Below are 22,878 nucleotides of genomic sequence, written 5' to 3'. Positions count from 1 at the left end.
AACTAGGTAGACATAAAAGTTGAAGTTCTTCAAGCGTTTCATGTAGGATCTCATATTAATTGAATATTTGAATGTGGACAATATTTTACGTATCAATTTTTTTTTTTTTTTAAATCAGAAAACACGTATCAATCTTTTTAATTCCATTTGATATATGTTAGGGTCGGAAGACCATATATCGTATATTATTGGAAAAATTACAAAAATAGTGTTTTTTTTTCAAATTATAAACACTCATTTGAGATTATTTTCCTTATAAATGAAATTGTAAACAAGAAACAAAGTTAAATAGAGTCCAAATGTAAAACACACTATCACCTACAATTTTTGGTATATTATTTGGGCTAGTATAATATCACTAATTCACATATATCCGCCCGTCCACATAAAACCAATCATTTGTATTTGGGTTTATAAGTTCAATGTTTTCCTTAACTATTCCGTTTCTTTGCCAACCATATTATTTGTTATGGAAAAGACAAAATATATTACTAATTTAATATAATTATAAAATTACCAAACAACAAATAAATAATGTTTGAGTGTGACACTTGAAAGAAGAAAAAGGCCTGAATCTAGAAAGACAATTTATGCTCTCCCCTATATTGTTAATCCTCGTATGTCAACGGCTTACATTTATAATTTTTTTTTTTTAAATGGATTAAGTTTAATCGAAAGTATTTTAGGCTAAAATCTAAGAACGTGCATAACATGATGAACGGGAACCTCAAATAAAAGTATAGAGAACGCACACGTAAAACTAAAGAGACATTCCTCAAACTAAGAGTGCTAATTAATTTAATACATGTAAATCAAGAAAACTAAGAAGATCAAAATACAGCTAATCTGGCTAGACAAAAATTAGATTGAGTGTGTTTCTATGTTGACCACCATGATTGCAAAGGTGTCGGCTGCGTGCTGCAGACACCATACCCCTCCTCATATTTTAAAATTATAATTATAATAATAAATAACGATAATTATTAGTACTGAATACTGATAAAGGTATCTAATTTTTTTTTTTTTTTTTTATTGAGCTTTCTTTTAAGCTATAAGCATTTTCCCTCGTTCATTTTCCTGCCTAACTTTAGGATTCAATTAGGGAATTTATTGATTACTATGAACATGTATATCTTAATTGACATTCCTCATATTACGGGAATGAATCAGTAATCACAAATACATGAGAAAATAATAAACATTTTTTTTTACCAAGCCAATTTTATATTATATAAATATATGTTCCAGCTCCTATGTGATTTTGCTTAGACGTTAGTCAATGATTGGCTCGTAGAGTAAAGATTACATAGAAGAAAGAAGCAAGCACTAACCTTGCTTTGAACTAAATTACAAACAAATCAACACAACATTTAATAATAAAGCATATAATAGATAGATAGATAGGGTTGAAGGAGATTCAGTTGGGGTGTATGTGTGAATATATTAGTGCGTGCGTGCACACACGACATAGAGAAATCGAAGCACGTTAGAGAATGGATTGATTGGTCGGTTGGTCTAAAAAATTTCTTCATTTCCTCTCCAAGACTTTTGCAACATCTCAACAATCTGTCTTTTGGTGATTGATATCTCTTTGTCTCTCTCTCTCTCTCTCTCTCTCTCTCTCTCCAAAGACGCAATCAATCACGGCGCTCTTGCAAGCTTCTTCTCCTTCCTCATTCTCTGCAATGAGGAAACTGTGTCCGAACTTCGAGCGCGAGGATTGCCTGGACACAGTCCTGGAAGTCCCTATCCCGGAAGAGATGTTCGGGGCATCCAACAAGAGCGCCGTGTTGTGGTGGCAGAGCATGAAGGGTTGGATGAGGACCACCGCACCGGATCACAAGTCCCACCCCACCCGAAACGCCGAGATTCAGCTCTTGCTCGGCGTCATCGGAGCCCCACTCATTCCTCTTCCCATCCCTCCCAACTCCGACCACCAAATCATTAAAGACCACCCCATCGTAAGTAACCAAAAATAAATAAATAAATAAAACACCAACACATACATCTATACTTTCCTCAATTTTCATCCTAACTTTATAGCTTCACCAATGAAAAAATAACGCTTTTTTTTTTTTTTAACAATTTGTTACTTTCAAAAAATTTAATCCGACGATAAAAAAAGTTATCGAAACTTTTTTATTTTATTTATTAAGCTATTTCACTCATTTCAGACGAACAGAGATATAGTCTATTTTTATAGGTGGGCACTAGATTGATCAAACTGGTTTATTTATGAAACTGCAGGAGAGTTCAATGGGGAAATACATAGTGAAGCAGTACATGGCGGCGGTCGGGGGAGAGAAGGCGGTGAAGTCGATCGAGAGCATGTACGCGATGGGGAAGGTGAAGATGGTGTCGGGCCTGAAGCCGCCAAAGAGCTCCGGCGCCGGAGCCGCCGCCGCCGGAGACATGGGCGGCTTCGTCCTGTGGCAGAAAGGGCCCCAGCTCTGGTGCCTCGAGCTCGTGGTGGCCGGCTGCAAGATCAGCGCCGGCAGCGACGGCAAGCTCGCGTGGCGTCAGACGCCCTGGCACCACTCCCACGCCTCGCGTGGCCCGCCCCGCCCCCTCCGCCGGTTCCTCCAAGGCCTGGACCCCGCCTCCACCGCGGACCTCTTCTCCGGCTCGGCCTGCGTCGGCGAGAAGCCCGTGGACGGCCACGACTGCTTCGTCCTCAAGCTCGAGGCCGACCCGGCGGTGCTGCGCTCGCGCAGCACCGCCAGCGTCCGGATGATGAGGCACACTCTCTGGGGCTACTTCAGCCAGCGGACCGGACTCCTCGTCCACCTTCGAGACTCTCATCTCCTGACCATCAAATCCTCGGCGGACCCGAGCGATAACGTGTTTTGGGAGACGACGATGGAGTCGTCGATCCACGATTACCGGGCCGTGGAAGGGGTTCTGATCGCCCACGCGGGGCGGACGGCGGTGACGCTTTTTCGGTTCGGGGAGAGCTCGCACGCGCACTCCACCACGAGGATGGAGGAGGCGTGGGAGATCGAGGAGGTCGACTTCAACATCAAGGGCTTGTCGATGGACTGCTTTTTGCCGCCGGGAGATCTCAAGCAAGAACGGCTCGTCCAGCCTCGCTTGCCGTTCCAGATCCGATCCGCCTCGTCTCGTATCGCCGCCGCGGCGATACATGTTCACCACGGTGAAAATACCACGGACGAGGACGTCGACGATGAGTATCATTTGTGAATTTTTTTTTTTGGGACACTTGATTTTATACTAATTTTTGTACATAGCATGTATGTGTTAGTTAATTAGGTACACACTGTTTATGTTGAGATCGTGATTACTTCCGTGAAGATGAGTTCTTCAAAGGCTATTGCATTTGCTCAGTTGTAGTGCTGGTACATGCATCAGAAATTTTTATCTCTCGGTCCCGGTGTATATTGTAATAATCGGTCACTGTTCAAGTGAATTTTCGAATTATTCAAAATTTTAAAGGAGGTGTCTTTATTTTTTTTACTTTTAAAGATGGGAATTCTAGTACAAGAATATCGCATTGACTTTTAAGCGGATTAAATGTGGAAAAGGAGACATTTCTGAATTTCATGTTGATCTCATAATCGGTTGTTCAAAACAGAGGAAGGTAAAGAAGACATTTCTATGATACAAGAGGTCTCGGAATTTCATATACTTGTCTTTTTGTGACACGTTCTCTTATGTGGTGATATCGATCAAGAAAAATTTTACTTTGTCAAAGTAAACTGCTGCTTAATTGTTGTTGTCGACAAAAGTCTCTGTTAGAATCCTAAACCAAATTTGCATTACAGCTATAGCAATAATGATATATTCTTTTTTCTGTGACGCAATGATATATTCAGGTCTACTCGTCCAGCGTCTGAAATCGGTTGCTTCTTTGACAGAATTCATGTAATGACTCTCGATGAGTGTTCATGACGTCCATGTGTAGCAAACTTGACTTTTTTAAAGTATTGGATCAACATTTTCTAGTCTTTAATTAGAACGTCTAATTCCTTAGTCAATCTCTGTTGTGCTCATTGGGTTTAATTTCTACTCTCCGAAATTCAAGCAATACATCTTGCCTAGGATTTGACTCATATTTAGAGATATTTTGTTTTTAGGAGCTTTTTAACTTATTGTGAATTTTCAGAATGGATTGATGAGCAAAAACTTGTTCTATATTTCTGCGTACGTTCACTTTTGTCTTTTGCGTTTAATTTGTTTGTGAGCGATAATAATTGGGTTTATTTTTCGTGATATATATTGTAAAGCTCATGTACTATTATAAATGCGAATCAAACATTTGGGGAATGATTTGAGTGGAAATAAGAGGATCTCCGATCTTATGAAAGTCTGGATTGAAATTCACGGATAGAAGAAAATGACACTGAATATTGATCATTCAAATAAAATCATTGTGTTCTTCTTTTACCATTCATGAGTGAATTTTCTTTCTACCGAAAACTTAATTCATCAAGAATAGGTTGTGATTGCGCAGAACTAGGTTACCAATTTGTTGTGTCATTTACTACATATGATCGGTTTAACTCATATTGTCACATATATGTTGTATGTAATATCATTAGTGACATCATGAAAAAGCAGTCGCATAATTACAATTGGCTTTAGAGCAGGACTCTTCGTTATTAGGTGTGTTTCCTGTGATCTTATATGTTTATGTGAATATGAATACTTTTAGGTCGGGAAAGAGGATCCGTAGTCCTGCACTTTTTATGGACGGCTCCAAGTTCCAACTATGCTTGCTGCAAGGCTCAAATGAGTGCTTTTATCAAGTCTATGGACCACAAGACTTGGAAGACCATAATTCATGGTTGGACTCCTTCTCAAATGAGGGCATAGCAGTTTTCTTAAAAATCTCACAGAATATGCCACTTAAAACGTTGAATCTGCAATCTAACCAACATTTTACGCATGTTTAAATCCAGTCACATTTGGTAACCTGATCTCATCAATCAGATAGCATTTTACATAATTTTCCTTAGTATTTTTATACTTTAGTTCTGGTAAATGTACATTAATTTTGGTAAATGACTAATTTACCAAAATAAATGAAACATTGGCTAGTTCCTTAAAATCAAGTTAAAATTAGTTAAAGAACTACGACACTTTAAAAAAAAAAAAAAAACTAATCGCAAGAATAATATATCTAAATTTTTTATCGGAACATTTTTATTTCAAGTTTTAAGCAATAATTTTTCTAAATTTATAGAATTTTTTTATTAAAAAAAAAATAAATTGTTTGTTATTTTGGGCTCTGTATTTAACATATTTATTATTTTTGAATATTTTTTTTACATAAATAATCTTTATGTAAATTTGGCTCGACACAATCAATCACACCTATGCCTTTACTAAATATATATGACTAGTACTATTGACATAAAGCTGTCAATTGGGTCGGGCCGCCCGCGGGCCACCCGGCCCGACCCTTATTTTAATTGATTTTGGGCCGACCCAACCCGGATTAAAGAAGGGCCGGACCGACCCGGTTTTTAAATTGGTCCTGGTTTGGGCTTTCGTTTTAGGCCTAAAATCCGAGCCTGGCCCGAAGCCTTTGAAAAGCACAGAATTGATACGGACCAGGCACAGAACCGGCACGGCCCAAGCACAGAACCGGCACGAACCGGGCACGGCCCAGGCACAAGCCCGTTTGAGGCCCAATTTTTTTAATCTCTAAATATATGTATTTTATATAATATCTATAATACTTATCCTTGCTTAAAATATTAATATTCTCAAATTAAATCCCAAATTCTATTAATATTCTTCTTTATTGGATGTGTGTGATTTATTTGTGTATGCAATATTCTTTATTTTTAATCCAAATCCTTTGATGTGCATTGTGTAACGACATAATACACAATGTTGACTCGAGACTATTTAAGCCAATCATTTTACCTATGGAAATTTTTTTTAAGCCAATACGATCTATTTAAGCCAATCATTTTACCTATGGAAATTTTTTTTACAAATTATTGGGAAGGAATACCGCTTTTATATGCCATTGCAACTTTATTAGATCCTAGATGTCAATTAGTTTGGAGGATGCAAGAAGGCGAAAACAAAATAGTGATGAAGACTCGATTGCGACGTAGTACTTTACATTATTAGAGAATGAAGCTTCTGCTTCTTTAAGTAACAACATGTAATTTTTTTTTACTTATTCAAACCGTACTCTTTTTCTTCACTAAGTTTTTATCCCGATCCTCCGGGTTTTACTTAGAAAGGTTTTTAATGAAGGCGGTTAAGTATTGTATTTTTTTTTATATTTATCAAATAAAGTTTTTTTGGGGAATTTTTTTTTTTTTTTTTTTTTTTTTTTTGTAACAAGCTATCAATCTTTTATATACTAAAAAAATACAAATCAATCTCAATATCAAAATAGGCCCTTAAGCATCCAAAACAATTTAAAAAAACGAAGAGCCCAAAACACGCCCAAAATATACCCCAAACAAAGCCCAAGATCAAGCTCGAACCAAGCCTAGGACCAAGCCCTCACTCGGCCCAAGACCAAGCCCAGAACCGGCCCAGGACCAGGCCCGGCCCGTGACCCAGAGGGCCTTGTGCTTGGGCTCGGGCTGGTCCTGATGGTTCTCTAATTCGGGTTGGGCCGACCCGGGACCCTTCATTTTTGGGCCGGGTTGGGCCTAGGCCCGAGCCTGCCAAGGGCCCCAAGCCCGGCCCGGCCCAATTGACAGCTTATCAAGTTTATATAAATTAGGGTCCACCGGATATTAAATGACATTGTTTCTTTTCCATAAAAGTGAGCTGTTTTTTTTTTTTTTTTCTTTAGTTAGGATGAAACTATTAAATGATAAATTAGAATTTATGTTTCTTCACGGTGCATAGCTGGCCTAGGCCACCCCAAATTCTAAATATGCAAGGCTTGTTTATTGTCACTAAAAAAAAATAAAAAAAATAAAAATTAAGGGAATCGACGATCCCTTTTGTAGTCTTTAATTCCTTAGAATATAACTGCAATTGATTAATTTTGAGATAATTTAGATATATACTTATAGATTTATTTAGTATTTTTTTATTTGAAATTAAGTCGTTTATATTTTGACTTAAAATTGAATGATACATTTGGAGACATTTTTAACTTTTTTTAATGAATTTAATTTAAATTTATTTATAGGATATATTATACAATATACTTATTGTCGGTCTCTATCTCCACTTTAATTCCTGATTAAACTTGAGAGTGAGAGGCTGAGAGCTAATACAAAATATCTAGATATATATATATATATATATATATATATATATATATATATATAATAGTAGCAGTATTCGGTGCCCCAATTAGAATTCAGAAGATATGGACCGCACAACTGTAAGAGTCCTGATATTTCCTCTAGCTGCCCAAGGACATGTCAATGCAATGCTCAAACTCGCCGAGATGATTGCACTGACCGGTGTCCACGTCACCTTCCTCAACACCGATCACGTCAACGGCCTCCTTCTCCGCCACACCGATGTCCACTCCCGCCTCTCACGCTACCCAGGATTCCTCTTCCGAACAATCTCCGATGGCCTTCCATCGGACTACCCTCGCTCAGGTTAGCTTATAAAGCAAAATAAACAAACAAAAAAACTCATGTTTAACCTGCTCGATCGAGAGGTAGGTAGTTTTATAGCTACGTGACAGTATTTTATTTCCTGTCATATTCTCGCTTATAGCTACTGAAATGCGATACTGTGGGAGATTTATTTTAGAAGAAATGGCTGTATAAATACTTAATGATTTTGAAAATATAAGCTTAAATATTTTGTTTTTTGGTGGCAAAAATACTTACAGTTAAGTTTTAGTTGCACCGTTAAAATAATTCTGTTGAGTTTGACAGAAATACACATTAGATAAATAGAAAAATTAATTAAAAACGGCTTTTATAGTATAATTAAGCATTGATACTATAAATATTTTAATAATTATTTCTTAATATTAATCAAGCATTAATAATACATTTTTCGAAAAATACTTAATTACTTTTTTTTAATATTATAAACGTCGGTATATTAAAAGCGAATTATTATTTCTATAATTTTGTTTGTAGAATATACTTAATTAATTCTTTTTATCAATAATTGAATTATTAAATATTTATTTTTATAAATAATCTTACATTAATAATATCAACTTTAGAAAAATGGTTAATTATTTTTTTAATATTAAAAACATTTTGAATAATATCATTAATGCTTAATTATGATATTAAAATTATTTTTTATCAATATTTTTGTTATAAAAATGATATTGTTATTGTTTAATTAATTTAAAGAAGAAAAATATTAAATCGCGTTTAATTTGAGGGCCACCACGTTTATTTCCGTCGAATTTAACTTATTTTTTTTTACGGTGCAACTAAAACTTAACCTTAGGTATTTTTGTCACAAAAAAAGAAAAATAGATATTTAAGTGTATGTTTTCAAAATTATTAAGTATTTATGTCATGATTTCCTGAATATTTTATTTAGATCATTGCGTTACTGTAAATTCTTAGTGCCGTCAGTATAATTTTTCACTTTGTTATCTATGATGTCAATCAAATGCATTGCAAATTTCGATGATTATCTATAAAAGAAAAACGGCAAACCTTTGCTAATGCGCCAATTATAAGTTTAAGATAGATTTTACTTGAGGCTTTATGCGGTGAATAATTTTCGTAACACTTCTTTCTTTGGTTAAGGGGAAGGGGTTATGGAGGTGCTTTACTCTATGAATGAAACATTAAAGGCAATATTCAAAATGAAGCTGATTTCTGGCGAATTTAGTTCGGAAGATGGGCCTTCGGTGAGTTGCATAATCGCCGACGGGGCTTTAGGAGGATTTACGACGGATGTGGCTGATGAGCTTCGCATTCCGATAATTCATTTTCGAACAATTAGCGCTTGTGCCTACTGGGCTTATTTCTTTGCCCTTGACCTTGCCGAGTCAGGGGAGCTTCCCATTAAAGGTACTAATTTTATTCTTTTACTTAAAGAAAAAAAAAAAAAAAAACTTTCTATCTGAATATGTATAGAAAAAAAATATTATATATATGTATATATATATATATATATATATATATGACGGATCCTAATGTTTTATGAGTACTATAGGATAATAGATTACCAGCGTAAATACTAAAAATTAATATCTGAGAAAAACTCTGATTAACTTACTACAGGTGATCGATAGACATGGTTCAATCAATTTGTTAATTTATTGTAAACATAGTGTAAAATTTATGTTCAATTGAAAAATACTATTTAATTTATACTTCGGTAACAAATAGATGGAAATATTTTTCAGACCAATTTATTGGTGTTCATATATACACATAATTTCCCGTGTCAAGTTTTTACCAACAGATTTGATCAATCAATTAACACTTCCTCGCAGTAATGAATTCGATCAATCAACTAATGAGCTACGTATTAATGAACATGAAACTGAAGGAGAAGAAGACATGGAGAGAGCAATAAGAGGAGTTCCTGGTATGGAAGACTTTCTGCGCTGTCGAGACCTGCCTAGTTTCTGCCGAGTCAACGACGTAACAAACGACAGATATCTCAACATGGTCGTTCACCAGACCCACCAAAGCCCTCGAGCTCAAGCGCTCATACTCAACACGTTCGACGACCTCGAAGGCCCCATAATCTCCCACGTGCGAACCAAGTGCCCCAACGTCTACCCCGTCGGACCCCTCGGGGCCCACCTCAGCGCGAGACTCGCCGAAGCCACCGGGTCAAGGTCAACCCCGTTGACCAGTCGTGAAAGCAATCTCTTTGACTTGGACCGGAGTTGCATGACGTGGCTCGACGCCCAGCCCCCGAGCTCCGTCGTCTACGTCAGCTTCGGAAGCATCGCCGTGCTGACCGAGGACGACCTGTTGGAGTTTCTGCATGGTCTGGTCAACTCTAAAAAGCGGTTCCTGTGGGTCGCCAGGGAAGATTTATTGCGACCACTACCCGCGATCGCGCGCGAGCTCTCCGAGGCTGTGGAGGAGAGAGGGTTCGTCGCCGGGTGGGTCCCGCAAGAGGAGGTGTTGTGCCACGTGGCGGTCGGAGGGTTTCTGACGCACAGCGGTTGGAACTCGACGCTGGAGAGCGTCGTGGCGGGCGTTCCGATGCTGTGTTGGCCTTATTTCGCCGACCAGCAGACCAACAGCAGGTTCGTTGGCGAGGTTTGGAAGCTCGGGATCGACATGAAAGATGTTTGTGATAGGAATGTTATTGAGAAGCTGGTGAATGATCTGATGGTCGATCGGAGAGAGGAGTTCCAACGGTCAGCGATTGAGATGGCTAGTTTGGCGGAGAAAAGTGTGGGCTCTGGTGGGTCATCGTATTGTAGTTTCGACCGGTTGATACAGAGTCTAAAGTTCATGGGAAATCTGCATTAGTTTTATTTGTAGATTTGTAACAAGTAATAAAAAAAATGACAAATAATTAACAAATTAGTCATATTTTTACTATTATATAGTTATTTAGCCAATCATTGTTAAACATTTGATAAATAGCCAACTTTTATTACGGTTACAATTATTTACACTATTCTTTATAACTACCTACAATTGATTACACAAAAGTTGCCTATTTACCAAATATTGATACAAAATTGACTAAATAGCAAATTATACATGTAAATATGGTCACATATTTACTGGACCCAAAAAATAAATTGGTTGGCTCGATAGGATTCTTGTTATAGTAAAAAAGAGACTAGGATGGTTTTGATATGTTAACACTTTTTAGGGTATATAATTGATATTAATAGGAATGTTAAGGGACATTTCTGATATTTTTAGAAATTGAGGAAATAAACGCAGTATTTCGATTAAACACAAAGAAGACATGATATTCTCCCCTTATAAATCTTACAAGACAATTAAATATTATAAATCATCATTCCGTTGGGCGGGCGGGCGGGCCAGATGGGTCATACACTATGTCTAAATTTTTTCCCTTTTTAAATTAAAATATTAAAACGAATTTCATGTATTTTCAAACAGTTTTTAACTAAGCATTAACATCAACTATGTAGTAAGTTGATGTTAATGCGAGATGTTTTGTAGCCGAGAATTAATCGTCGATGGTGTTTGTAACCATTTGGCTCAATGCTCATTTAAACCAAGGTTCGAAATGCTGTTTTCGACGCCGTTTTGAGCTTCTTGATTTACAGAAAATCGACAAGCCTCAAACAAAAAAAATGAGGAAAATGGTAAATAAAATGTCGTTTTTGATGGAAAACCGAATGAAAATAATGCAACATAATATGTGTGTGTGTATATATATATATTCAATTTTTAATTGAGATTTATGCCAACTATATTCTATAGTCTTCAATCTCAATGTATTTATACTCAATACATATATCTACTTGTATAAATGTGTATATACATATATCTTTAGATTTATTAGTATCTAACCTCTATTAGGAGGGGAGATTAAAATAGTAATCAAGCTATCAATTTATTTTAACAGATAGTCAACATTAATTAAACTCCAAAAAATACCATTCTCTCACCACACCCACACCCACACCCAAACACCCAAACATCATACCAAAACCCAAACACCCATACCCAAACACCACACCACAATCTTCCTCTGCGACCCACCGGATCTTTGCCGGAGACTCTCCATCGCCGAAGAAGGAGCTTTGGACTCGATCGCCACCGCCTCGTGTCCCTTTTGGAGAAATTCGCACCGGTTCTCCTAACCGGTGGTTCCGATGTTGATTTCGACGTGGTTGTCGCTTGGATCGCCAAATTCTAGGTTGAATCGCGTGTCGAACTCGAAGGCGGCGGAGGCGGGACCGATGCACGCGGCGGTGGAAGTACGATTTCAGATTTTAGGGTTTTTCGTTCGACGGTTAATCCAATTAACTATCACGGTTAGATAGGCTGACTTAGACAGGCTGTCTATCGTCATGTTAGATATACTACTGACACGTGACCTAGGTTACTAGTGGTGCTTCTTATTACACGAAGCCTCCTAACTGCAAGGAAATAGAGTTCGTGTAAGATTATAAGAGTTTGTTGGAAGTGATTTGCGACGTGCTGAAACTCCCGTTGGTGGGGAACTTGTAGTGTGATCACCCAGAAGAGCAACCTCTTCATGCTGATAATCAAACCATGCATATACAGCTTGAAGATGCATCCCAACAGGAAATTAAAGTAAAAAATTAAGGGGTATTGGCTGAAGATGAGACACAACCTGAAGCACAACATGTTGATCAAGAGAACGTTGACCAAGAGCAGCAGGTTGAAGATGAGAAACCTGTTAGGAATTCTTGCCCACTAGAGATAATGAATAAATCATAAATTATTACTAAATAGAATAATGGTTTACTTTATTAGCATTATATGATTAGCGGGTTGAACTCTGAATATCATAATTAATAGCAACTATCATCTGTAGCCTCCGTATTAAACTGAGTCATGTGTTGGGCACCTGAGTTTGGACGGTGAGCTAAAACATGGTCGATGGCTAATACACGCCTGGATAGTTGTATCTAAAATCATATATGTGCAACACTAACCACATTACTTAAATAATATCGGACATATAATAACTACAACAAGTACAAGGAACATAGTTGTCTTTCTTGATTCCCTAGCTATCAGAACCCACACATTACTTGCTTCAATGACATCACCAAAATCTTTGTCTTTAATTTCTTCACCGGCCAACTGTTGCACATTGTTTTCAATCGTATTAATCTTCTTCAACAGCTCGGGAATCATGTGCACCGATCTCGTACACATGGACGGGTCTAACCATTTCAAAAAGCCACACCCTTTTACATTCGTGTTTTGAAATAATAAAGAATAGAATTCAAGTGTAGTTTTCAAAATTTATCTAGCTTTATTGGCTAAACACATCAAACCGCAATTTTATTTAGCTTAAGAACTACAAACTAACCTTGTTGTAATGAGGACAACCGAAAAATCCTCTACTTGGATTCATGGTGGTCCAATACGTGCGCTGGACAGCGCTCAGCCCACAGACACACGTCGGCGACCGTTGACGCTCCAATTCAGGTGTTCTTTCTCGGCGAATGTTACTGCACAATTTCTTCCGACTCGACGAGGCGGAACTCTCGCTTCTCATGATCATAAAACTGCGAATGAAAAAGGGATTTTGAAACCCTAGGTCGAGAGAGAAACTCGATTTGGGATATAAGAATTCAAATATTTATAAAATAATCTAATACTAAGTAAATAAATAATAGAATTAAAGACATTTTTGTCCCCTCGTCTTTGACCTCTTTAACAATTTGGTCCCTGATTAAAAAAACCTGCAGTCTTGGCCCATTATGACCAGCCAATTTTCATATTTGGTACTTCTGTTTATTTTTCTGTCAAAATTGGCGGATACTCATCACGTACAAGTCACGTGTGCGAATTGTGGAGGGTAATTTTGTAATCCCGCTAATTTCGTTTAATAATTTGACAAATGTTGTAATTTTTTAATTCTAAAAAATAATCAATTCATTATAATCATTTCATTTTATAATTGTAAATACTCATTTGAATTTACAATTAAAGAGGGAAATCATTCGAATTTACAATTAGAGGGAAATCTGAAATAAAAAATCGCAAAAACCCCAAAAAATTCGACTGAGAAGAGAAAAAACCCTAAAAACTTAATCCGAATATGGTGCGGAAGAAAGGTAAATCGTCGAAGAAATGACGTACGACATCGCCGGCGAAGAAAGGATGTACGACATCGTCGGCGAAGCAAGCCACTTCGAGGGAGAAACGCGAGTGGGATAAATCTCGAACCCCGATTCAAGAATGGGCTTATGGTAAGCTTATGGTTTTATTTGTTCTTTATTGTTTTGTTGTTATCGAAGGATATGTTTTTGCAGATGGGTAATGAGGGTAATGGGACCACTAGTGTTTTGGCTTCATTTTTGTTTTTTTTTCCGGTCCTTTAGTGTTGGTTGTGGTCCCGTTTTTGTCGGTAGAGTTTGGTACAGGTATGGGTGGGTGTGGGGTTTTGAGGGTATTTATGTAATGGGTATCATATTTTATTATTAGTTTACTTTGTACGTGAAATAGTCTTAAATGAAAGCTTTTGTTGCTATGTTTTTGTTTCAGAGGAACTTCTAAACAATTTTTCTATCAATGTCTACCATGGAGGTGCGCTGAGGTTTGACTGTGGATGTGGTTTGGAAAAATACGATGGCGGCATTGTAAGTCAGTTTATGTTTGTAGATATAGACATAATATCTATTCAAGTGTTGAATGATATGATGACAAAGGAACTTGGTTACGCAACTGGTTGTGATTACTACATGGACGCGACTGAAGGTAAGGTGATTTGGATTGAATTGGACGGTCAGTTGCTGGAACGTGTAGCTGAAAATCTGAAAACAAGCTGGGAGGTCAATATTTTATTGTGATCATCCAGTTGCAGCACTACTTATACAAAACAGCGTTGGTGAGGACGATGAAGACAACCATGACGACGTTGTGGCTGAGCAAGAAGAGCATGAGGACCCTGGTCCTGAATCGGTCATTAATGACCATTCATCTGATCACGTGGCCAGTGATGACGACGCACAGGGTGGCATTGAGGAAGAAGACCGTGAAGAGGTTGATGAGGAAGCACAAAATGCCATGGATGAACAGACATGGGAAGCGTAACAGAGAAGGCCAACTGAGAACGAGTTTGGTTTCGAGTTGAATGACGAAGAAATTGAAGTGGACGGGGCAGCTTTTGACTTAGGCCTAGCAGGCGTAGTTAAAAAAGGGAAGGGTGTTCTAATTGATGACTCTTAAGATGATAGCAACTTTGACATAGACGCTGACATTGGAGGCTATGGATCGGACTCAGAAGACAACCAGGCAGAAGAGGTCCGTGATGGTGTGAATGGCAAGCAGAAAGTACACATCAAGAAGAAGCTGCCACGATTTCAGGAGTTCAGAGAAGAAATTGATATGCGTGACGTGATACTAAAACTGGGAATGTTATTTCCTAGTTCTCATCTCTTCAAGTAGGCAATCAGGCAACAAGCTATCAAAGAGGGCAGATACGTCTATTTCAAGAAAAACGAGGCCCAAAGGGTTAGGGCAGCGTGTAAAAACTCACATTGCAAATGGTTGTGTTATGCATCAAGTCTGGGAACACATGGTACATTCCTTATCAAGACGTATAACCCAAAACATACATGCCCTAGAGTGAGCGTTAACAGATTTGCTACAGCTAGGTGGCTCGCGAAAGAGTATATGCAGAGCTTCAAAACTAACGAGTCGTGGTCCGCACCAGAGTTCATGAACTGTGTCCAGAAGGACCATATCCTGAAGTGTATCGTGATGAAGGCATATAGGACAAAAAGTCATGCAACGAAGGCTATTGAAGGGTCATATAAGGAGTAGTACGCTGCATTATGGAGCTACGCGGCTGAAATCAAGCGGTCAAACCCAGGGTCAACTATGAAGATTGAATCCGAACTCGACAGCGAAGGAAATGCAGTGTTTCAGCGGATTTATATATGTTTTGAAGCATGTAAACTAGGATTTAAACAATGCCGCCCTGTGATTGGTGTCGACGGATGCCATATCAAAGGCCAGCATACCGGTCAGTTACTTTCAGCGATAGGAATCTATGCCAACAACTCGATGTTTCCTATCGCGTATGCTGTTGTGGAAGCTGAATGCAAGTCATCTTGGACTTGGTTTTTTGACCTACTCAAGGAAGATGTGAGTCTCAACAACGGCCACCATTGGACGTTCATTCGGATAAACAGAAAGGCCTTCAAGAGGCGTTGAATGATTTGTGGGGCGAGGGCTCAGTGCAAGGTAAACACAGGCACTGTGCACGCCATCTCCAAGGCAATTTTACGAAGGTCAAGTAAATGAAATTTATTCTTTTCATTATATTTTGTTTTGATATATTTAATTTCGTACTTTACTGACTTGAATGACTTGGATTTAATTGACCAGGTTCATAAGGGAGCATTTTTTAAAGTAAAAATGATGGCCGCGGCAATGGCTTATTCTCAGGCAAGATTTGAGACGGAGATGGAACTAATAAAAGCTGAAGATCAAGACGCTTACGATTGGCTAGTTGAAAAGGGTCCTCAATACTGGGCAAGATGAAATTTCAGGTCAGCTCCTAAGTGTGAAATAGTGTTGAATAACCTATGAATGACATTCAGATTGAGTTGCCTATAAATATTCTTCATCTTCTTCGTCGTCAATCTTGAACACGCGTGACATAAAGTCATCATCAATAAATCCAGCAAAAAGTTGCATGATTCACGATCGTCTTCGGCTCTGATACCAAATGATGAGAACCTCGCTGCCTTTGCGATGAACGAAGCTCAAATCGTTGCGGAATTACGTGGGTTGCCTCAATAAGTCTTTGCTTCAATTTGGATAAAGGTTTGCGGTTTTGTTGTTGTAGGGAATTTTTGGTGGTTTTTTGATAGGTTAAAAGGAAGGGTCGGTTTGGTGTTTTGGGTGGAGTGATAATCGCCACAATAGTTTGTAATTTGAACTATTGATAAGATTGAGGGGGGTATGAAAGACGCCACAATAGTCTATGGAATGAAACTATTGATAAGTCTAGAACTCGAAGAACGCCACAAAGTTATTTGTCTTGATAAGTTCAACGATTTAGAACCTAAGAAATTAGAGAGTATTTTCTCACAAAATGTTTTCAGAAATGTTGGTTCATAATCTTCATTCACATTGAGTTGCCTATAAATACAACTTCAAATGATGGTGACAAGTATACCAAAAGACAAGAAAACCAAAGGACAAACAAACTTAAAAGTCACACAATTAAATTGCTAAAATATGAAATGGACCGAGATATTTCGAAGCAGAATAAACTGGGTCTGGGATTCGATTTTTAACAAACTGTTCACGATGTATTAAAGATCTCGTCTTTCTCTTCGATTTGATATGTTGTACGCATAAATCCGATAACCGAGTCAAAAGATACGGCCCTCTGAAGTTGGACCGACAGATTTGGACGCAGAATTCGGCCCGCATCAAAAAGGGTCCTCAATATTGGGCAAGATGAAATTTCAGGTCAGCTCCTAAGTGTGAAATAGTGTTGAATAACCTATGTGAAAGTTTCAACGGAACTAGGGCCATGCTTATGGCAAGGCAAAAACCAATATTGTCACTGTTGGAGCGCATTCGGATGTACCTACTGCAAAGGTTCTCCAAACAGAGAACAACCGTTGAGAAGTGGCATGGTGAGCTTGGACCTAGAATTTTCAAGATCCTCGAAGCAAACAAAATTCTATCATCTGGGAATATTCCATATTGGGCTGGTGATTTTGATTACCAAGTCTCAAACATGTATGGAACCATGTACGCCGTGAATCTTTCTACACACTCGTGCTCATGCAATAGATGGAATTTGTCAGGTATTCCTTTCATGTAATATGTTCAGTTTAAATAGTCTTTCTCTTTGCAATGTTAATTAAGTTTGTCTCTAATTCTATGCAGGCATTCCTTGTTCGCATGCAATCAGTTGCATCTGGCACCGAGAGGAAGATACTTTGAAATATGTCTCCCATTGGTACAAGAAACCTTGTTACGAGAGCACATATGTTCATCATATTAAGCCAATCAACCCTCTAGAGCAGTGGCCATGTACTGGACAACCACCATTGGCAATGCCTCCAAACAGAGTTAAACCAGGAAGGCCAAAGAAGCTTCGTCGACTTCAACATGACGAGTTAGTCCCTAGGCATGGAACAAAGATGACGAGGAAATATGTTCAGCCAAAGTGCACTCAATGCGGTCAAGTGGGACACAATGTGAAAACCTGTTTTAGAAAACAGAAAGAAAATGAGGTAATGTAGTTGTAGGTTTCTTGTTATATCTCTTGTTATAATCCGACATTATTGGTTTATTCAGAGACATGGAAATGGAAAGCGAGGAGGCCCATCACGTCGAGGACGAAGGTCACAACCACCCAGTCAATCCAACCAACCACCCAGTCAATCCAACCAGCCACCTATGGCTTCTCAACCATCCCAACAACCCAATCAATCCAACCAGCAACCTATGGCTTCTCAACCAGCTCACCCATCAAAAGCACGTAGAGGATCACAAGCAACTCGAGGATCACAACCAATCCAGCCAACAAGGGTATGTTTACAATTTGAAAAGTTGTTGTGATATTTGAGATAATGATTGACATGGCTCATTTTGAATGTAAACAGAGAAGTCCGCGGTTCAGGAGTCACAACACAAGGAACGACGTGATGCAACCGCGGGGTTTATTCAGAGACGATTAGATGCTGTTTTTAGGACTTAGATTAAGCCTGTTTGAAGTCCTTATTTTGAACACATTTTTTTGTTTAATGCTTTGATTATAATCAAGCTTGTATATGTTGTAAAAAAAAAGGCTGAAAACTTGTGGCAACCTAGAAGTACATGACATTCTACTTATCTCATATTTTGAAACTTTAAAACAGATGTAGAAGTATCATAATTTGTCTCATATTATATGGCATAACTTACTGGAAATTGGATGTTACAATTTTGTCTCATATTTTGGCATTACATTGGAATTACATTGTTCAAATTTTGTTATAATGTTGTTCAATTTTGTTACTCTACAAGTGCTGGGAAAGTCGAACCAAGAAGTGCTCAAAGTACAAAATAAGACCTGCTCATAGACTTCAGTCTTGAAAACACTTACATAACCATACCATGCAGTCTTGAAAACACTTACATAACCAAAATAAGTTACAAAATAAGACCTGCTCAAACATAAGATACATAACCAAAGATTTACCAAAGATAAGTTGCATAACCAAGCTAAGTTATCAAAGTCACTTAATCAACAACACAAACACAATCAATAAAATAAACATCATCATTGGCTTCATGAGTTTGAGTTCAATTGTGTCATTTATTCTTATTAAATTGGTCTTCCCATAGGGGGAAAAAAATGGGAATAGTGACCGTCTGAAAAAAAAAAAAAAAAAAAAGCAGCGAAAAATGTCAACTACGAATCCCCTGCCGCGAGTTCTCATCTTCCCGTTTCCAGGGCAGGGACACGTCACCTCAATGCTGAATCTCGCGGAGCTCCTTGCCCTCTCCGGCGTCCACGTCACATTTCTCGCCACCGAGCACGTCCACCGCCTTCTCGTCCGCCACGCCCACTCCGGCCACTTGGTGTTCCGCACCATCCCGGACGGCCTGCCGGAGAACCACCCTCGCTCGCCTGAGACTATTGGAGACCTCTTCGCTTCCTTAATGGCGACCGCGAAGCCTTTGTTGAAGCAGTTGTTGGCCTCCGACGGAAACACCACTTGCCTCATTGCCGACGGCTTTTATGGGAGCTTTCCGATCGAGATCGGGGACGAACTCAAGATTCCGGTGATTTATTTTCGCACGGGAAGCGCGTGTTACCTCTGGGCTAGCTTTTGTATGCCAGATGTCATTCTAGCCGGCGAGCTTCCGATTAAAGGTAATCAAACCTTACATTTCTCTATATTGTTTCTGTTTCTATTTTTTATTTCTCATTTTATCTATCTGTTTATAGAAATTTTCAAGGAGTCAAAACTAATGACCGAATTTAGATTTAGAATGAGTCTGAGAAATAGGAAAAAAAAATTGTGATATTTTATTCAAAAAAAAAAAAAACTTTTATAGGTTCGTTGACTTGAAGTTAATTATAGACTTGTGTATGGAAATGAAATAATAGCCCTGATCTCTGTGATCGAGCCTCCATGGAAACAAACTCCATTGCGCTACAATTACATATATGCCATCGTCCCAAGTGGAGTTCTTTGTTATGTTGAGGCCTTGCTAGCCCGACTCGTGGTCGTGGTCTGTAAAACTCGCTAGACTTGGATTTGTTCCTATTTCACGAAAAAAAAAACACTCAAACACTCTTTTCCTTGTCTGATTGATAAAGTTTCGGTTAGAGATATTTTGGCTCCCTGCAATTTACTAATTTTCAAAATATATAATCCTATAGTTGTTATAATGGGTAACAAGATTGTTTTCGATAATCATAAGAGCAGAGTAACAATATCTCATTCATAATAAAATAAAACACACTCAAATTGATAAAGGACGGACTGAAAAAAAAAAAAAAAAAAAAAAAAAAAAAAAAAAAAAAAAAAAGACCTTGAACATCTACATATAGATAAAAGTCCAGTTAAGTTAAACTTTATTTTTAAGCCTCAATGCACATGGAATTCACTTAAGTTGTAAAGTCACAAAAGTTACTTCACCACAAAATCTGAATATTTTACAGGAGAGGAAGACAGGGATAGAGTAATCAAAAGCGTGGGTGGCATGGAAAGCTTTCTGCGATGTCGCGATCTTCCCGATTTCTTCCAAGTCACCGACACTTGTTCCAACAATGGCCTCTTCGATTTCATGATCAGAGCGGCCCGTGCGAGCAGTCGAGCCCATGGTCTGATTCTCAACACATTCGAGCACCTCGAAGGTCCGATCGTGTCCCAATTACGCCAACATTGCAACCCTAACACCTATGCCATCGGGCCTCTCCACGCCCACCTCAGAGAGAGACTCGCGGTGGCGGACGAAAAATCCCAACTCTCCACTAGTCTTTTCGAGGTCGATAAGAACTGCATGGCATGGCTCGATTCTCAGCCTCCGAACTCCGTGGTCTACGTCAGCTTCGGGAGCATTGTGTCTCCGACGACAGACAAGCTTCTCGAGTTCTGGCACGGCATCGTGGCCAGTCAGAGGCGGTTTCTCTGGGTCGTGAGGTCGGACTTGTTCTCCGCTTTTCGAGCGAGTCTGTCGAGCGAGTTGACCGAGGCGACTAGAGAGCGCGGGTTCATCGCCGAGTGGGTCCCGCAAGAGGAGGTCTTGTCTCACTCGGCGGTTGGAGGCTTTCTGACGCACAGTGGTTGGAATTCGACGCTGGAGAGCGTTGTCTGCGGCGTTCCTATGCTGTGCTGGCCTTGTTACGCTGACCAACAGATTAACAGCAGATACGTTGGTGAGGTTTGGAAGCTCGGGATCGACATGAAAGATGTTTGCGATAGGAAGGTTGTCGCGAAGCTGGTGAATGATCTGATGGTTGACAAGAGAGACGAGCTGGCGAGATCCACGGCTGAGATGGCTCGGTTCGCCAGTAGTAGTGTGGCTCAAGGTGGCTCCTCTTACTGTGATTTGCACCGGCTCATTCAGGATCTTTCGATGATGAACAAGTAATATGCAATGTATACTTTTTTATGGCATAAACTATTTCAATGTGTATTTATCTATCAGATCCCAAATTTTGGAATATACGTGAAAACTAGAGCACTGGAATAATTTATTTGTTTATTTATTGATTGTGGAATGTGCAAATAATATTTATAGTTTACTTGTAATATAGAACATCAATATTTGATTGACGTATATCATAAAAACTTAATACATACATAAATAGTACCCATGTGTGAATTACGATCCTTGTGCAATACCAATGAATTAAAATCCGAAACATAAAGTATATGAAATTATATAAATAGTACTTATGTGTCAACAAGCACCAAGTTTTGATGTTTTTTGGAAGGTGCGTTCCCCATCTTAACACTTCACTTTTCAAAAATAGTTAGTTTTGACGTCCACAATCTTTCTCTTGGCTTCAACTCTGATACAAGCTTAGTTTCTTGGAGTTTCTGATTAGATTGATCTCCATCTTTCATAATGATCAAAGCTGAACTGCAAGTAAATAATTTTTTAATCAATGTCAAGTAAAGATGAATCATGCATAAATGATAAAAATTAACTGTACCTAGAAGATGAAGACGTGATTTCTGAGTTTCAAGTTTTAGTTCGTGAAGCTTTTGTTCATTTAAGAAATGAAGTTGTATTATTATGTTATAAAAGAGTTGTGGCTGAAAAAGAAAATACGGTGGAATTAGTTAGCGGGGATGAATTATGAAAAGACGACAATTGTTCAATTTATTAACTTGATTAGTGTTTCAAACAAGCAGATTAGTTATTTCTCAGCATCAAAGCATACTACTTAGTGTAATGGGGTGGAGTTATCTACAAAAGACAAGTGTCATTAGTGTTCGTGTGATTTAATATTGAATTTCCCTTGTTAAATTTACTTAGGTGCACTTACTAGATTGATCTTTTTTCAAAGAAGAAATGGAATTTTGACATGTTTTATTCTTGGGAAATGATTTTTGACACGACTCACGACTCAGACTACCCCCCAACAGTGCTTTTTATTCTTCCTCGTAATATAAATGAGAGAGCAAGTCACTTACTCTGCATGTCATAATTTAAAAAAAAAAAAATCCAAATTAGTTAATTGGTATCCTGATACTTTCATGGATTATAGTTACAAAACATGGCATCGAGGATAAGAAAATTGTCACTCACGAATCCTTGGTCGCATTGAGCACTGCGACTTGGACCGACGTCCAGGGATCTCTCCAACTTGTCTTCAAGAAATGAATTATGTAAAAGATTTGAGAGTGAAGACAAAATTAAGTTGTTTGCGATGAGCTCGGGTAAGAGAAAAGACAAAGACTTTGTGGAATTAAGGTATTTTGTATGTCGCACGTGCTCAAGTCTTTGCAATGTTATGAGCTTGTTTGATTAGCTCATCAGTTGTTTATTGATTTTGTTTGTCTTTCTTTCTTATTATTGAATCTCAATAATCTTCCTATATGTGCTGTTAAAATGTCTAGATTTGGGTTTTGAATACGATTCTTGATTATCTTGCTATTTACTATACATGGTGCTTTGTTGCTTTCATTCTCACTATTTAATGCTACAATAAAGTCAATTGAAATATTTGATTTGTCATGTCGACTTTGTAAAGTTAATTAGTTACTTTCGGACACTTAATTAATTGTTCGTTTTGATGTTCAGCGGATTGTTGTCTTGCTGATATTTGTATTGTTGTTTGATATTATTTGTATTTCAAAAT

General features: G+C 38.2%; 3 protein-coding genes across 4 annotated transcripts; all 3 read left to right on the top strand.

Moving 5' to 3' along the window:
- Positions 1-1,429: 1,429 nt before the first annotated feature.
- LOC149379495 (replication factor C subunit, putative (DUF620)) lies at positions 1,430-3,452 on the top strand. Of its 2 annotated transcripts, XM_089603408.1 has the most exons (3): positions 1,430-1,505; positions 1,632-1,961; positions 2,248-3,452. In XM_089603408.1, the coding sequence occupies exons 2-3, from the start codon at positions 1,686-1,688 to the stop codon at positions 3,199-3,201; spliced, it is 1,230 nt and encodes a 409-aa protein (XP_089459534.1). In that variant the 5' UTR covers positions 1,430-1,505; positions 1,632-1,685; the 3' UTR covers positions 3,202-3,452. The 2 variants fall into 2 exon arrangements, with proteins under 2 accessions (XP_089459534.1, XP_089459533.1); XM_089603407.1 differs by lacking the exon at positions 1,430-1,505 and having other exon boundaries at positions 1,536-1,961.
- A 3,843-nt stretch (positions 3,453-7,295) lies between these two features.
- LOC149379494 (7-deoxyloganetic acid glucosyltransferase-like) lies at positions 7,296-10,495 on the top strand. Its single transcript, XM_089603388.1, has 3 exons — positions 7,296-7,556; positions 8,685-8,951; positions 9,436-10,495. Exons 1-3 carry the CDS (start codon positions 7,316-7,318, stop codon positions 10,377-10,379), a joined length of 1,452 nt encoding a protein of 483 aa, XP_089459514.1. The 5' UTR covers positions 7,296-7,315; the 3' UTR covers positions 10,380-10,495.
- An 8,412-nt stretch (positions 10,496-18,907) lies between these two features.
- On the top strand, positions 18,908-21,324 carry LOC149379493 (7-deoxyloganetic acid glucosyltransferase-like). The gene is made up of 2 exons (XM_089602321.1): positions 18,908-19,431; positions 20,227-21,324. The coding sequence occupies exons 1-2, from the start codon at positions 18,960-18,962 to the stop codon at positions 21,156-21,158; spliced, it is 1,404 nt and encodes a 467-aa protein (XP_089458447.1). The 5' UTR covers positions 18,908-18,959; the 3' UTR covers positions 21,159-21,324.
- Positions 21,325-22,878: the final 1,554 nt, after the last annotated feature.

Source organism: Urtica dioica, chromosome 12 (assembly GCF_054948205.1).
Source record: "Urtica dioica subsp. dioica isolate 48M chromosome 12, U.dioica_male_clone48M_v1_H2, whole genome shotgun sequence".
Classification (NCBI taxonomy): domain Eukaryota; kingdom Viridiplantae; phylum Streptophyta; class Magnoliopsida; order Rosales; family Urticaceae; genus Urtica; species Urtica dioica.
Note: the sequence above shows the minus strand (reverse complement) of the source record. Positions and strands in the feature narration are given on the sequence as shown.